This window comes from Dasypus novemcinctus, chromosome X (assembly GCF_030445035.2).
Source record: "Dasypus novemcinctus isolate mDasNov1 chromosome X, mDasNov1.1.hap2, whole genome shotgun sequence".
Classification (NCBI taxonomy): domain Eukaryota; kingdom Metazoa; phylum Chordata; class Mammalia; order Cingulata; family Dasypodidae; genus Dasypus; species Dasypus novemcinctus.
The window spans coordinates 130,694,077-130,711,015 of NC_080704.1; the positions used below are offsets into that span (position 1 = coordinate 130,694,077).

At 35.3% G+C, this 16,939-nt stretch overlaps 1 protein-coding gene across 4 annotated transcripts; it reads left to right on the forward strand.

Moving 5' to 3' along the window:
• Positions 1-696: 696 nt before the first annotated feature.
• Positions 697-16,006, forward strand: MCTS1 (MCTS1 re-initiation and release factor). Of its 4 annotated transcripts, XR_011647868.1 has the most exons (10): positions 697-1,036; positions 2,193-2,345; positions 2,880-2,977; positions 4,656-4,789; positions 7,168-7,235; positions 8,000-9,367; positions 12,704-12,767; positions 14,269-14,336; positions 15,229-15,272; positions 15,589-16,006. XR_011647868.1 is itself a non-coding variant. In XM_071212930.1 (6 exons), exons 1-6 carry the CDS (start codon positions 1,026-1,028, stop codon positions 8,079-8,081), a joined length of 495 nt encoding a protein of 164 aa, XP_071069031.1. In that variant the 5' UTR covers positions 903-1,025; the 3' UTR covers positions 8,082-8,206. The 4 variants fall into 4 exon arrangements, 3 of the variants coding, with proteins under 3 accessions (XP_071069031.1, XP_004478390.2, XP_023440375.2); XM_071212930.1 differs by lacking the exons at positions 12,704-12,767; positions 14,269-14,336; positions 15,229-15,272; positions 15,589-16,006 and having other exon boundaries at positions 903-1,036; positions 2,931-2,977; positions 8,000-8,206; XM_004478333.5 differs by lacking the exons at positions 697-1,036; positions 12,704-12,767; positions 14,269-14,336; positions 15,229-15,272; positions 15,589-16,006 and adding an exon at positions 1,520-1,665 and having other exon boundaries at positions 8,000-8,206.
• The last annotated feature ends 933 nt before the right edge of the window (positions 16,007-16,939 follow it).

Sequence of the window (16,939 nt, forward strand, 5' to 3'; positions counted from 1 at the left end):
TTTTTTTCTTTACTTTTGTGTCATAACCCTCGATTGACACAATTTTTTCCCTATCAGCTATCAGTTTTCCTTTTAAAAATTACGCAAGTAAAACGTATTTCTTAAGCTGTTCTTTTTTCAATCTGATTACCTTGTAGCATTGCTTACCTGGGGACCATTATGTCCTTGAAGGATAGAATGGGCACGAGGTGAGGCCGGGGATGACAACCTAGTGACTTCTAAATAATTCCCTGTGGGTACCTTACCGTGACCAGTGAACAGGTTTGCCAGATAAAACACAGGCCCCCAGTTAAATTCAGATAAACAAGGAATATTTTTTAAAAAGTATAATTATGTCCCAAATATGGCATGGAGCAAAATGTTTTAGTTTTCCTACTAAAAACACATTCATTGTTTACCTGAAATTTAAATTTAACTGGGCGTCCGGTATTTTCATTTGTAAACCTGGAAATCTTTATAGTAAAATTAAGTACCAATACAGTAACATGAAGCCACCAGGCTTGCCAGGGTTCTTGCTGTTCGGTAAGCATCAATCCATTTAGTTACCTCAGATAAGACGAAAAAGCACTTCCACTAAAGAAATTCTTTAGATTAACAGTAGGTAGTAACGAAAGAGGGAATAATCTTGACCCTCTGAGGAGCCCGTAACTGACGCAACTGCCATAACTACTGCCTTGATTGATTCCCGCCCTCTCCATTCTTTTCTTTTCTGCCACTGGAAATTATTGCTCTAGCTCTTCTTCCCTCTCAAGTCCCGCCCTTTCAACTACAGTCTCTGGAGAGGGACTCAGTCGCCCAAAAAAAAGAGCTCGCAGACGCGCCGACGTGGAGTTAAAAGGAGCGGAAGTAGTCAGATTTCACTAAGCCGTAAAGCACGACTGGCTGCCTCATTTTCCGGCTAACGACATCATCTCCGACTGTCAGTGCCGGCCTTCCTCGTGTAAGGGGATCTGCCGGACCCTTCCTAATTCAATTTCTTTCCCATTCCGGGCCCTTCCCTATCGTCGCCCCCTTCACCTTGGATCATGTTCAAGAAGTAAGGACATGCTGTGGTCTCCATCGGCTGCTCACAAAGGCGGTGGGGGTGGGGGTGGGGAAGAGGGCGAGAGCTACGATCCTCTTTCTCTCTCCCCCGCCCCTGCCATCCTAACTCCCTAAGATTTTCTATAGTACTATGCTCTCACTCGCAACTTGCAACACTTCTTTAAGCTTTCCTTCCGTAATTCTCAATCGGGTTTCGGTCTCCCTCCACCCCCCATTTCCTTTCTCCCTTTTCCCTCTTTCTCCTTTCTTTGCCCCCTCCCCCAATCCTAACTCCATTCTTAGGGTTCTACCAATCACATCCTTGCACTCTGATTTAGGGGGCATATCCTCTTTAGCTGAGAGGGGAGCTCTGTACTCACTGCCGTGTGTTTATTAGTTATGAACTGAGTAAGGGAAGGCTTGACTTCCTGGGTCATAGGAGTGAAGGAGTCTGGGTGACAGGAAGCAAGCGGCCTGTCATGCCTCTTGCCTAGCTGCCAGATTAACCTTGACTTGCAAACATCGTGAGTGCCCCACATGCTATTCAGTGTAAGGGAGACAAAAATTCCTTGGGAACCCACCTAGGTCTACCTTACTGATTTGGTAGACGCAGAAAGCAGAGGGGAACATGGGCAAAGGAAGGTGGGTTTTGTGCATGAAGTGTTGAGCAAAAATAAGTAGGGATCTTAGAAATCATGATCATCACCTTTCCAAAAAAAAATCTCAGCAGATTACATAGTTTAGCAGGGGCCAGTTTTGTTATGTTTGGGTTGGTCTTTTGTATCTCAACGCTTCAGGTGGTTTTATTTATTTTTTTAAACACAAGTTTTAATATTGGAGACAGTCTATGGTTCTTCCTGGATAGAATTAAGATTTTCTAGCAATGGCATCTGTGTAGCTGATTACAGATTCTATTGAAAAAGATACCTCATACCCACCTCCCATCCCCCAGCTAATTGCTGTGCACTGACAGTTTTAATATTATATTAAGACACTTGTATTGTGCTGGACAGAATAAAAGGGAGATGGTATGTTTAAAACAATCTTTCATGACTATTCTTAGGCATCTAAAATAATTGCCTGGGAAAAGATGACTATAACAATACCTGTAACTATTCTGATATATCTGCTTAGAAATGCCTTTTTTCCTTCCAAAAATTTCTTGGCAGATTTGATGAAAAGGAAAATGTATCCAACTGCATCCAATTGAAAACCTCAGTTATTAAGGGTATTAAGAACCAACTGATAGAGCAATTTCCAGGTATTGAACCATGGCTTAATCAAATCATGCCTAAGAAAGATCCTGTCAAAATAGTACGATGGTAAGTCTTTTTATTTCTTTATGTAAAGTTCAGAGTAGCTGAATATTTGATAATTAGATTGCATTCATAATAATGGAACTATTTTCACATAAACTATTGCTAGATAAATGATGGTAACAAAAACAGAATAGCTCTAAAACTTATCAATATTTGTATATTAAAATATTTTTCTGTGCCCACAAAAATGTGGCTTTGTGTACTGAAATTTTTAGTGAGTTAAATGTTTTTATTTAGTGTTGGATTTATTTCCATTTTATTGAATTATCTAACAATGGAATTAGAATAATAAACTGTGAAATATAATTGATTATATAGGTAATACTTTTCTCTTTTTCCGCCCACTGAACTGGTATGATAGGAAAAACATTTTAAACAATGTTTTTTGGCCAGGATCTTTACTGAAATTAAAAAACAAAAGCAGTTTACTGTATCTATGTATATGCATATTTAATGCATATGAATTTTAAAGGATGTTTGCCATTCATTTCTGAAAGAAAATATCTAATGTGATATTTTGTGACATTTGTTTTATAGCCACGAACATATAGAAATCCTTACAGTAAATGGAGAATTACTATTTTTTAGGCAGAGAGAAGGCGCTTTTTATCCAACCCTAAGGTTACTTCACAAATGTAAGTCTTGTTCGAAAATATGCATTTGGGGATATGGAAAGACTGTGTGTGTGTGTGTGTGTGTGTGTGTAAATAGAAAGAGATAAAGCAAATATAGGAAAGTGTTAATGAATAGTTGTTGAATCTAAATGGATGGTGTCCAGGTGTTCATTGTACTGTTCTTCCAGTTTTTCTGCATATTGACTATTTTCATAAGAAGTTGGGTGGAAAAAAAGATGTTCCGTGTAATAACATTTTGCTGGGGACCAAAATTTTAGAACTTCTTAAAGTTATTCTTGTACAAGAAGCAGGGTAATATGGTGGTTAAAAGCATGAACTTGGAGTTAGGCAGATCTGGGATCATTTCCCAATGCTTGTTACTTTTGGCAAAGCACTTAACCTCTTTAAGCTTTCTTTTCTTATTTCTAAACAGAGATAATAATTACGTATTTCTCTCAGGGTTATGAGGACTAAATGAGATAGTGTATGTAATACTGTAACACAATGCCTAGGACAAAGTAAGTGTTGAAAATATAGTCATTATAATGATATAGTAATTGTTCAATAAATGTTCACTGCTAGTACCATCATCATCATCATCACCATAGATAACATTATTAAGGGGCAGATATTAATGAGGGTAAAGTCTACAAAACAAATTATGACAGTAGTAAAAACATTCATTTATTCAGGGTCCTTTTTCTAAGATATTAAATTAATTTGGGGTCATGTTTAAATTAATTTTGGGTCTGATAGGAAAAAGATCTACCTGTTCTCTGACTAGTGGGAGAGTTAGTGGTAAGGCATTAAAGTGAACAAATTTTACCTGTTATTGTCATTATTATTTTTAGAGAGCCCTAAGAGTTGTGAAAAGATTCCACCCCCCGTCATTATTTGAAATTCTACAAAAGTCCTTTTTTGGGTTATTAATTATGTGTAGACACATGCACAAATAATTTTTTAAATTTCAAAAGTAATGTGTGCTCATTATAAACTTTGGAAAATACAGAAATGTATAACAAATTTTAATAATCACCTGTGTTCCCATGACCTAGAGATAACCATTGTTAGTATATTGGTATACTTCCATCTAGTTATTTCTTATGTGCATGTGTGTATAAATGCATATTTTTTCTTTTTTAATTGGGCTCTCTGTTACAGTTTTTTATTCTTTTTCATTTATTATTATATGAACATTTCACATGGCATTAAATATTCTCCAAAAACATAGCTATTTTAGACATACCTGAAGTCACTTATGCTTACCTTATTGTTGGCAGGTTAGGTTGATTCCAGTTTATTTCTATTATGAATAGTGCTGAAATAACATCTTCCTACCTAAAAATATATGCATAGCCCTCATTTTTCCTTAGGATAAAGTCCTAGAAGTAGAATTACTGAGTCAAAGAGTTTGAACCTTTTTAAGGCGATTGATATATGTTACCAAATAATCCTACAGAAAGGTTTACCCATTTACGCCTTCTGGTAGTATATAGGAATGCCAATATTCCTACATTCTTGCTAGCAGTGGGAATTACTTTTCTTAAAAATATTAAACAAGTTGATAGGTGAGGTATGGTGGTACATTTTTTTCATCTGTCAGAGTACTGTAATGGGGGAAATACCTGGTCTTGTCTTTTGCTTTTTCAATAAAGTCATTAGTCTTATTAATTTATATAATGCATTTCTTTTCTTCTAGATCCTTTTATCTTGCCACACCAGCAGGTTGATAAAGGAGCCATCAAATTTGTACTCAGTGGAGCAAATATCATGTGTCCAGGCTTAACTTCTCCTGGAGCTAAACTTTACCCTGCTGCAGTAGATACTATTGTTGTATCCTTCCCAGTCTGTAACAGCTGATAAATGTATTCATTGTGTTTTTGCCTTTACTGAAAGAGCATCATGTGAGAACATTAGATTTACTTTTTTAGAGGTTACTGTTACTATTGCCTCATGCCTTTCTGGTTACATTTGAAGATGTGGGGAATAACTTTTTTATTTCTTGAAACTAAATTGTTTCAGCTTAGGTGGTTACTTAAAAGTTAAATGAGAATAAGAGTCCCAGCTGCATTTCAGCTCAAATTGGGCTTACCATTATCAGAATAAGGACACAGTATAAAACTCTTGATTCTTAATGGAGAGGATTTATATGATATGGTTGGATCATTTCTTTGGACATCAGCTTGCCATTTTTATGTCTGATTTACCCAGATACACTGGAGTAAAAGCACTCAAAAGGGAAAAGAGCTTAGTTACTAGGTACAGTATCTCTTTTCCCAAACAAAAATCTCACGTTAGAAGCAAGTTGATAGGGAGATATTGGCAACCCCAACATTTATTTTAAAACTTCATTTTTAAGTTGGTTGGTTGGGGGCTCAAAACATATTTTCTCAAAGAGAAATGTTAAAGTTGCAGATAATTCCTAATGATTTTTTTTTAAGATTAATTTTATTTACTTCTCTCCCCTTACTCTCCTGCCCTGCCCTGCCCTGCCCCGCCCCAGTTGTCTGTTCTTTGTGTCCATTCACTGCGTGTTCTTCTGTGTCCGATTGTATTCTTGTTAGCTGCACCGGGAATCTGTGTTTCATTTTGTTGCGTCATCTTGTGTCAGCTCTCCGTGTGTGGCACCATTCCTGGGCAGGATGCACTTTCTTTCGCGCTGGGCGGCTCTCCTTATGGGTGCACTCCTTGCGCGTGGGGCTCCCCTACGCGGGGGACACCCCTGTGTGGCATGGCACTCCTTGCGCGCATCAGCACTGCGCATGGGCCAGCTCCACACAGGTCAAGGAGGCCCAGGGTTTGAACCGCGGACCTCCCATGTGGTAGACGGACGCCCTATCCACTGGGCCAAGTTCGCTTCCCACTAATGATTTTTTCAATTCATGACATAGCTGAATAATTCTTCAGCATTATTTCCATAAGGGCTGTTTCAGCTATATTCAGCTATATTCTGGATCCCCCAACGAGTCTGGACAGGAGGACATTTTCTTTTTTGTCATAGCCAAACTGGTCATTTGCCTCAGGTTGAGAGAAGGAATCATACTTGGTAGGAATGTGGAAATCACTGTGGAGTGGGAGGGCCACTGGAGTGGGTTTGAGGGTGTGTCCTCTGCTTAAAAGGAAGGTATCCTCTATTGTGCTAGTTTTATCTAATGGATAGTGTAAGTTGTATTTCATATCTTAGGAACAGCTTGTACTGACCATAGATACTGGTCACATAATAGATACTCAAATATTTGTGGAACATTGAATGAATGAATTGAAAACCAATGGAGGAAAGTATTCTGTGAGGACAGATTACCTTTTTATATTTATGGTTTCTGTAAGTGTGCTAAGTTTATACTTCTAGAGTTTCTCTTAAGTGGGAAATTTTCCTGGTACCCCATAGCCTTTACTTAAACATTTTTTTAAAATTTGAAATAATTATAAACTTATAGGACATTGCAAAAACAGAGCAAGGTCCTGTGTACCCTTAATTCTTTTTTTTTTTTGGGGGGGGGGGCGTATACTAGGGCCAGGGATTGAACCTGGACCTCCTAGATCACTCACTGAGCCACATAGGCTCCCCTGAGTTTTTTTTCTGTCTGTTTGCTTGTTCTTTCTTTTTGTTTTTAGGATGCACTGGGAACCAAACCTGGGACCTCCCATGTGGGAAGCAGCCACTCAACTGCTTGAGTCACATTCACTCCTCAATTCTTTACTTTTTAAAATATGTACTGCAGTGCTTAATATTCCAGAACCTTTAAATTATAAGAACATTTTGGTCATTCTAGAATGGTTGAAACTGTTACAACAGGCTCTTAATAAACATAAGGTGGAAATACAGTTATTGTTTTAATGTGTTCTTTACATAAAATCACCATTCAGTGATTAAAACACTAGAACAATTGATATTTATTTCAGTGTTTACTATTTATGAGCAAGAAGTTTTATCTCCATTTTTAAATGACTTATTCTGGTTTTGTTGGTATTGGATTTTAGTAGTAACATCTGACTGGAAATTGGAAATGACTATTAGATTTATTCATCTAACATTTATTGAGCATTTACAATATGCCGAGAGACTGTCAGGTCCTGCCCCTCAAGGGGTTAATGGTCTAGTAGAGGACACAGGATGGGTTCAAAGTGGCTTAACTAGTAACATGATCACTATTTGATGTCCCCTTATAAAGGCATTTTGGTAGATAGTTTTCTTAGCTATGTGTTTTCAGGCAATAATGGCAGAAGGAAAACAGCATGCTCTGTGTGTTGGAGTCATGAAGATGTCTGCAGAAGATATGTAAGTCTTTCTTCAGGCCCCCTTAGCTTTTCAGATATGGGTAACCTACCCAGGAAGCATCAGAATTACAGGTGAAATTTGCTCTCATTCATACCACATTTTACAAATATCTAAGCATAGAAGCCTCATTTCTGATTTTTCCTAACACTTAGGAATCTGCTGAAACCTATTTTGTCTTCAAGATTGCATTCTTTCTTAAGCACTGTGAAAATTACCCATGTGCCAACACAGCTGTTGTATATGAATGTATGTTGTACCTTAGGAAATTTTTATTTAATAAGATTTATATTGGGGGGTGAGGGGGGTGGGGAGATGTTTTCCTGCTAGTTTTTTTTAAACAGTGACATAGTTTAGCACCACACAGTGTTTATCTTTTATACACTGACCTGGTGATATAGGAAAGGTAGAATATTAGGGAAATATTAAAGATATTTATAGTCATTATATTTAAAAACTTTGGGACCCATTTGATGACTAAATTACTCCTATTTAGTTTGAGGGTTAATATAACACTTTTATATATTTTCCTGGTATGGAGGCATCCATATAGACTCACTAGTTAAATCACTAGACTCACTTTAAGACATGAACTGCAGTGGAGTAATATAGTTTAATATAGATAATAATTTAAGTATAATATAGATAACTTCCCTACATGTGGCTCAATGACTGCAAAATAGCAGTACACTTTGAATTATATTTACCATGAGTAAGTGTATCCAAATGTATAAAAATATGTTTATGTGCTTTTTTTCCTTCCACAGTGAGAAAGTCAACAAAGGAATTGGCATTGAAAATATCCATTATTTAAATGATGGACTGTGGCATATGAAGACATATAAATGAGCCTCAGAAGGAATACATTTGGGCTAAATATGGATATTGTGCTATATCTCTATTTGTGTCTGTGTATGACAGCATGAAGACAATGTCTCTGTGGTTATGCTGAATAAATTCAACAGATGCTAAAATGCTGTTAGCTTCAAAAATGATTTTAATTTTTCTTTAATTCAAGTTAAAATAGGGTAACAGATGTGGACGTTAAAAGGTACCTGGTAAGTAACCAAACTCAGACAAATAAATGTCCTTTTTTCTTAGGTTAATGATGCAAGATGAAGGGCAGGGCTTGCCAGCTTATGGCCAACCCTATAGAATCTGATTAATGGGCTTGAGGCTAGATTGAGAATTTTATCCCATTTCCCCAGGACACTCAGCAGTGCTCCTTCTCTTGTGTGTGTGTGTGTGTGTGTGTGTGTGTGTGTGTATGTGTGTTTCTGTTTTTAAACTTTTCATAATGGGAAATTCTAAACATACAAAAGCTTAAGGAATAGTATAATGGACCCCTGTATTCATCATCTAGCTATAATTTATGGATAACCTTATTTTGTCTATATCTCACCTTCTCTTCCCCAACACACCCCCAATTATTTTGAAGCAAGTCTCAGACATTACATCATTTCATTTATAACTACTTTAATATGTATCTTTAAAAGATACAAATATTTGCTCAGTATTCAAATTCCCTTGATTCTCTCAAAAAATGTTTAAACTCTTGGTTTGTTTGTATTAGGCACAAGATGAGTTATTTATTTAAGTCTCCTTTTTTAATCTATAAATTCCTCCTCCCTCTTTTTTCCCCCTTGAAATTAATTTTTCAGAAATCTAATTGTCTTGAAGGGTTTTTCCATTGATTCTGGATTTTGTTGATTGCCTCACTGTGAAGTTATTTAACCTGTTTCTATGCCCCCTGTGTATATTATAAATAGGTAGACTTGATCAGATTCAAGTTCAGTTTTTTTAGTACCCTCTCTTGAAGCTGGGTAAAATCAGATCACACAGATACCCAGATTTGGGTCCTTATCATATTCCCTGAAGAATGTGTATCTCCTAACATAAGTGGAGTATGAGGGCCATATACCGACTTTCAGTAAGTACAGTAAGCTGTTTTAGGAGATAAAAGCAGATATGAAATTATTTAGTGACAAAGGCTTTCCTTAATAACTTTGCTATCACTAGTGCCTCAGCCATCTTTATTTCATTGGTTTAAAAACATATGGCATGTGATTTTATTTTTCAGATGGATACATTTACAAGGTTGTGACCTGTGTTACAGTCAGAAGTTGGTGAGAAAGGTGAGGGTGGATAGTAAAAAGAAAGACTATTTGACTGGCTGGTCCAGTTGGGCCTCAGGATATAATAAAGATGCAGTTTATATATCCAGAGTCTGACCCTCAGATTGAGAAACTACTTCCCACTAAGAAAACTTGTAAGATTTGGCAATTTCCAAGTTAGAATGTAAATGTATTAATTTATAGTGATAGCTGTACCTATGTGAAACAATTAGAAGAAAATTTTAAGGTGAACATGGATCAGAGTAAAGGAATGTTAATAATATAGGGGAGTATTTCATCTGAACTGGGGTGAGACTTGGAGAATTTCTCCTGCTTCATTATTAGAATGCTTATGTCTGCCAGAATCTTCTTTCCTGGGCAGTAGAGATGCTATGCTGTTTTACTTCCTATATTGTTTTCTAGTTTCATGTAGAATACTTTGCTTTTATTATGACAGTTATATTCTACAACTTACTATATTATATTTTATTATTTATTCCTGGTGGATAAAAGTGTACATAATGTTACTATTAACATACTTATAAATCATCTCTCAGGATAGGTTACTTCAGCAGTCTCATTGTATGTTACTTGCTTCAAATTCAGATGTCCCCCCATTTGTGGCAGGAGGTACCCTATTTGAGGCCTATAGCTCCTTATATTTTTAAAGAGAATATGCAAGTCATTTATGTCAAAACTGAACTCTGAACCTTTGCTTTTGATGCTAAGGTAATGTTAATTGACCAAGATTGCCTATGGAGTGTTAGCAATGAAAAACAATGTGCACACACATTAGAGAAGTTAAACCCTCTAACTGCCTGGTTTCTGAAATAACTTATCCTTGTATCTCACCATGGTTATGGTATAGGGAACACTTTTTAAATATTCAACTTCAAAGTCTGCTTATTTTTCTACTTTGCTGAGGTATGTTGAATGTGTTGCCTTGATAACTACTGAATCTGTATTTTCCCCACTTCCCCTGGGTCTGAGGCCACAGCTCATTGATATTAATCAAGGGTGTCACTCTATGGATCCCCTCCTTGTCAGTTTCTAAACATGAGGTTAGACCTGGCAGCCAATTTAAAGAGGTTAAACCAGCAATTATATCACTCTCTTAGGCACCCTATTTTAAGGAAACTTTTGTTTAGTCACATTCCTGAGTAGGAATATAGGGAGAGCCAGTTTCCTCAGGTAATGTGGCTCCAATTCATTTTTAGTTTCAAAATTAATTTTGTGTCAAAAGCCAACCTACAGTCTAGCCATTCCTGTGCAACTGACTCAATTTTACCCAACCAAGGTAAGTTTGGCTAAATGGATATTTATCAGATGTCTACTAAGTTCTAGGTGATATAGTACCAAGATAAATAAATACACAAGTAGCCCTTGCCCTTAAGGAGCTCCCAGTTTAGCCAGTGAAGAAAACTTACATTTTAAAAAATTTGGGTAATGATTACAGTACAATGGTAATTTATTAGGGATTTGCTAATAGATTTCTAATTTCAGTCATTGAAATTTGCAAATTATACATGAATCAAAAATATTCCTTGGACTATATCCAATTTGACAAGGTTAAAGCAAATAAATAAATAAATAACCCAGATGCCACAGAGTTGCAACAATTCAGGGTTTCAACTTAAGTGGTTGTTCTATTGTCCTGTATCATAAAGGCCTGGTCAAACCTCTTCTAGCAGGCTATCTAATATAGTGGTTTGGTGGTATTCTATTGGTAGTTGAATTTTCTTTTTTCATTTTTTCTTAATGTCTGGACCCCAGACAAAAGCAGCTAAATTTATCCCAAGGGTAGTCAAGAACGTTTCCAATTTGAAGGATTTGATATTTGCCAAGCAGGTCATAAGGCATTTGTCAAATAATGATTATATCTAGTCAAGTTCTCTTTCTGCACAAAATCAGCAACTAAGGATACATTATTTCTAAATATAGTACTTGGGAAGAACATATAATGGCAATTCACTAAATTTGCAGAAGTGTATTTCATTACAATAAATATTTTGCTTTTTCATGAGAATATTAATATGTAGTAGTTATATATTAGTGGAAATGTGAAATGAATACATGCCCAAACAAAATGCAAATATTTTAGTTTTATTTATCTTAGTTCCTTAATGTTTGGGAATATATCTTTCAATACTTTTCAGGAAACCCCAAATGCTCCAGTTTCTAAAGGAGTATTCACTAAAAATGATTCAAGGAAAGAAGAAAATGAAAATGTTTGCATCCTATGCCAATATAACCGTCACTTCTTAGGTTTCAAGCAATCAGACTTATTCAGGTTATTCAGTAAACTAAGAATTAGGTCATTAAAATATTTTTGAAAGTCCTTCAGAACACTTTAAATATTTTATTAATCATAGTAAGGCAGTAAAAATGATACCAAATATCATATGATATTGAATATCAAATAGTACTCATAATATTTTTTAGCAGTAGGTTCTTAAATAAATCAAACCTGTCAACATGGAGACTGATGCATGTCAGTGTACGCTTTATGTGTCATCTTTTATAGATGGCAGGTAAAAAGAGTAAGTAGAAATTACTGACTATAAATAACATCAATTTAATTAACTTATTAAAACCAATTAAGTACTAGTAAAAGACCATACACCATTAGATAAGGAGTGGATGAACAAAATTGGGTACTAATTTTTAAATTAATGTTGAGACTTGCAGGTTTAAGAGGCTGCAGAATATAATTTATGCGTGGAAAGGATATAAGAGATGAGTTTTCCTAATACCATATTAATTGAGAATAGGTCATGAGGAAAATATAAATAAAAACATCCAAACTCAAATAGTATAATTAAATATTTTCTTAGAGTGAAAATTAAAGAACACCAAATTTCATCCTTGACCACTTTGAGAAATAAAAGATCATTTAGTGAAACAGTTTCTATTTAAAACATATTAGTAGTTATGGAGAATGACATGCCTTGCTATTAATGTCCAGTTCTAATGAAATGAATTGCCTTGGAAATTAATATTTTCATGAATATAGCAAGTATGCACGAGCGAAAATTGATGTTCTAAATGACAAAGACATGGATTAGAGAAAGGAAGGGAAGAGTGTCTAACCAGAAATATTACAAAAATTGAGCTATAGGTATCAACAGTTTTATGTGGAATACTGTAATTCAGTGATTTATGATACTTAAAATAGAGCAGACATCTTAATATCGGCATATACTTAACAGGTTTTATCTTTTAGGCAAAAACAAAAAGCAAAAAATATCCATCAAACCATCGGTACATTTTAAAAGTCTCATAAAAAAACATAATTTCCACATCATAACTTTTATTGCTGTTGTTTCATCTCCTAATTTTAAAATACTTTTATTTCAGCCAACATATGAATATAGGAGACTTCTAAGGCATAATTGACTACTTTACTCCCTTCAAGTTAATTGTAAGTGTTCCCAGAACTCTACCATAGGAAAAAAGAATTGCTAGATTTAAGATACAAAGATTTACTTTTTTCTTCTAATTTAATTTTAATTTTTATCACGACTTGATAATGATAACTACTTTCCCTTAATTTTCCTTAATGTTTGAGAATGTATTTTTATATTATAAGATTCCCTTAATCTTCTGTGTTGAAATAAGTAATTTCTTCTGATTCTCACAAGCATTGAGCAAAACTGGGCTTTAAGCAATGAAACCAAAACCAGCATTTGCTTGAAGAAAGTGCCATTTCTCCAAACATATGCCCTGGAAACAAAATTCAGTTCCCTTTTTGCCAAATTGGGGAGACTTCTGAGGTTGGGCAATACATTTTTATTATTAACTTATATTTCTAAAGGGATACTTTCTGTCTTTGTCCCCCAATTCTGGGATTGTCCTATGCTGATGAATGATGAAGCCCTGAAGCTTGGAAACTTGCAAACCAGTATCATGATGAAACTGCATGTTAGATACTATCTATTAATAGTCCTTGAGTGAATTTAAATTTGAGAAAACTTAAAAGCAGCACACATTTTCTTCTAGTTTTGCTTCCTTAACAGTGGGGCTTGAAATAACTGTTTTCTGCATACTGATGGTTTAACAAATTTTCAGTTTCTCATGATCTGAAAGATACATGGACTTCTGAGTCTGTATACTGTATTCATCTGTTCTAATGTAGTTCCATTCAAAATTCATTTTTTAAGAGTCAAAATTCACTCCTAAACATCTGGGCTGGGTTATGTAGGATGAGGAGCAGGGGAGGATTGTCCCTTTTGTCTTGCAGGCTCTTGACAACTTTCTTACAAAGTTAACTTATCCAGGATTAGGAAAAGTATTCTTTTGCCTAACTAAATTCCTTCTAAAGCTTGGTTGTATAAACATTTTAGATTTAAGTTCAACTTGAAACATATTTGGTAAGTTCAATTTGAAAAATATATTTGAATATAGATTAGAAACAGTTTCATTTAGTGGGATAATAGCAATCTCTAATCCCTGAAGTTAATATCTAATCTCCTAAATAGTTTTCAAAAAGCATATGATTGGAAAATAATTATTACCAGCATTGCTTTATCCGAGAATTTATTGTAGCACCGTTTGGGGACTCAAAGTCCTCAATTAAGATGTAGGCAAGGCCATGCTTTCTTCTGGAGTCTAACTTTCTGGTGATGGCAATCCTCCATCACTGGTGATTCCTCTCTCTCCTTGTGTTGGCCCTTTTGGTTTCCTCTCATGTCTTTCTCTGACTTCTGAATTCTACATCTTCTGACTTGTGGTTCTACTGCCTGACTGCATGTGAATTTTGCTTTATCCTATTTTTAAAAAATGGTAGGGGCTAAAATATTTTAAAAACCTGGACACTTATACTGTACTTATTTTATGTTGTGTTTCACAAGGTAAAAGTTGTATATTTTATAAAATGTCTGAAAAAGGAGTCCATAAAGTAATTCTGCTTTCTTGTCCTGAAGGCGGAGTCAAAGAAAAGGCACAGGGCCTCATTAGCTTCTGGGTGTTGTCACACCCAATTCTCTCTCAGGTACCAAATGCCCACATGAAATTATTGGGGATGCAGGATTTTCACTTAACAAGCAGTGTTCTTTGCTGCTATAAAGAGCAACATCTTGATTAAAGTGTGGGGAGATACAAACTATTCCAATTTGAGTAGTTTTGGCTCTAATAATGTCCAATTTGCTGTGAAATAGGAACATGTTCTAGGTTAAATGTTTTTAAAACCAACTTCTGAATTTCTCCTTAAAAAATATTTACCTTATAAAAAAGCTGATCAAGGAAAGGCAGTTTTATCACATGACACAGATTAAATGTACAGATGTTATCTTAAAACCCTAGTGTTTTATTAAGGGGTCCCTCTGAATTTGAATATTCAATACCAGCTCTTACATCAAAAGTTTAATGTTTTGCCATAAAGATATTTAATAAAAAGGATTAATACATATTTAACTGTTTAGAATGCTAGTTAAATTTTAGTTTAAGTGGGTGAAAAAGAAAAAGGGAAATATTCTTGAATGCTTATTATGTGCTACAAGCTCTACCCACTTTGCTTAAATCTTTATATGATGCCATGAGATGGATTATAATTATCATTTTACAAATGAGGAAACTAATGCTTAGAAAGGTTATAGTACTTTCCTGAAGATTCCAGCTGATAAATGGCAGTGTTGGGATTTGAACCCCTGTCTAACTTTAGAGCCTGTTTTATAGAAAATTCTCTTTGTATGTTATAAAATGTTAAACTCTCAGCCTACAGTCATATTACTCAGCCATCTTTGCTTATGGATTTTTGGAGGGAGGTATAAGTTGGCCCAGCCTCTCTCACAATGGGAAAATATGGGTAGAATTTGAATAATAGGATGCTTGCATAGTGTCTTTATGCTTCTGAAGGAATGTTTTTCTGTTTCCTTCTTCAACAGCAGGGGATACTGGGAGAATCTTTTGAAGCTGACTTGGTCCTGAGGTCTGAACTTTTCCTATTAAGAGTCACTTTCAAGCCAGGTGATTTGTGACCATTTAAAGGTTATGCCATTTAGAAGCCCTGGCTGCATCTTTATAGAAAAGGATACTTAGGGAGTATTAGTTATGGGGGGCAATGAGTTTCCTGTAGAACTTAATGTGCAAAGGTAGAGCTAGCAGCTACTATGAAACTATCAATATATCCAAAAGATAGATGGGGAAAAGGATTAGTGAATGATAAAACTAATGACAAGAGCAGTTTGGGTTCAGCTATGACTTAAGGAAAAAAGCTGAAGGGTCTAATCTATACTTTGCTCCAGATCCAATGTTTTAATTTTGAGAAGGAAGATCCAGTGACTGAACTCATGCAAGGAGATGGCCTGGGATCTCCTACAAGTCAGGCTGCAGTTTCTGCTGTATTCAAGAAAACCAGAAAAATAAATACAACTGTGAGAAGAAACTTCAAGTTTACTCCCACCCACATCTGAGCCAGCAAGTCTCATGCTTCTAGAATCAGAGTTGCACTGTCCAATACGGTAGCCATGAGTGCAAGTGGCTACTAAATGTCTGAAACGTGGCTAGTTTGATTTAAGATGTGCTCTAAGTGTAAAATATAAACTGAATGTCAAAGACTTAATAAAAAAAGAATGTAAAATATCTCATAATTGTTTTATTGACATGTTGAAATATTATTTTTGGATATACTGGGTTAAATAAAAAATATATTACTAAAAGTAATTTTACCTGTGTCATTTTACTTTTTTAAAAGTGGCTACTAGAAAATTACACATATTTCTATTGGACACAGCTGGGTCAGCTGGGTCAGAGAAGAGATGGTATTTCCCAAAGCTACCTTACAGAGGCAAGTGCTTTATTACTAAATATGAAAAAGAAGATTCTCAGTGCCTGGATTCAAAGTCTTTCATCAAGCTAGGAACAGTTTTTTCCCTTTTCCCCTCAATTAGAGTCTGATGGTACTCGCTGGTGTTCTGATTAGGCTATTCCCATTTAATTAAACACTTTGAGTACCTAGTGGATGCCTCTTACCAGTCTCTGGATCAAGTTTTTTTTTTTTTTTTTCCAAATGCAAGCCTGTCACACATTTCATGCGTTACTTATGGATCTAGTTACTTATCAATCTAGTGAAAATTGGAATCATTTTTAGGTCCTGCTCTTTTTTCCAGGGCACTATGCCAAATTGCCAAAGCAATGACATAACCAATGTGGCTATTTTTACATGGAATCAGTGAAAAACTACAAAATAAATGGGAATTATGTGGATTAAAGGAAATAAAACATCAAATGCAGGACTTAAGACAAAGGACCACCATATATAATAAATAATAAAGTATGGTTTGTCTTATTTATGTAAAACTTACATGAAATGATTATTTGCTTTCATCTATAAATCACGAGATTGGGCTCCTTTTCACAAAGCACAAGGCCTAGCACAGGCATACAATATATACAAGGGAAAGTAAAATGTCTAGACCCCACCCTAATAAAGGTAGATTATTTTTTTTAAACAAAGTTATGGTAGAGACCCCAATACACACCTTGATTTCATTCCATCATTTCATTCTTTTCAAACAGGTCATTTTTCCCCCCGTTACTCTATAAATATCTTATCTTTGATGGTCTTGGAATTATTGAGTGTGATTTGTTTTTTAA

Coding starts and splice junctions, on each gene's coding strand:
- MCTS1 (XM_004478333.5), top strand. Junction 4,790..7,167: donor CTGCAGTAGATACTATTGTT/GTATCCTTCCCA, acceptor ATGTGTTTTCAG/GCAATAATGGCAGAAGGAAA. Junction 7,236..7,999: donor AAGATGTCTGCAGAAGATAT/GTAAGTCTTTCT, acceptor TTCCTTCCACAG/TGAGAAAGTCAACAAAGGAA.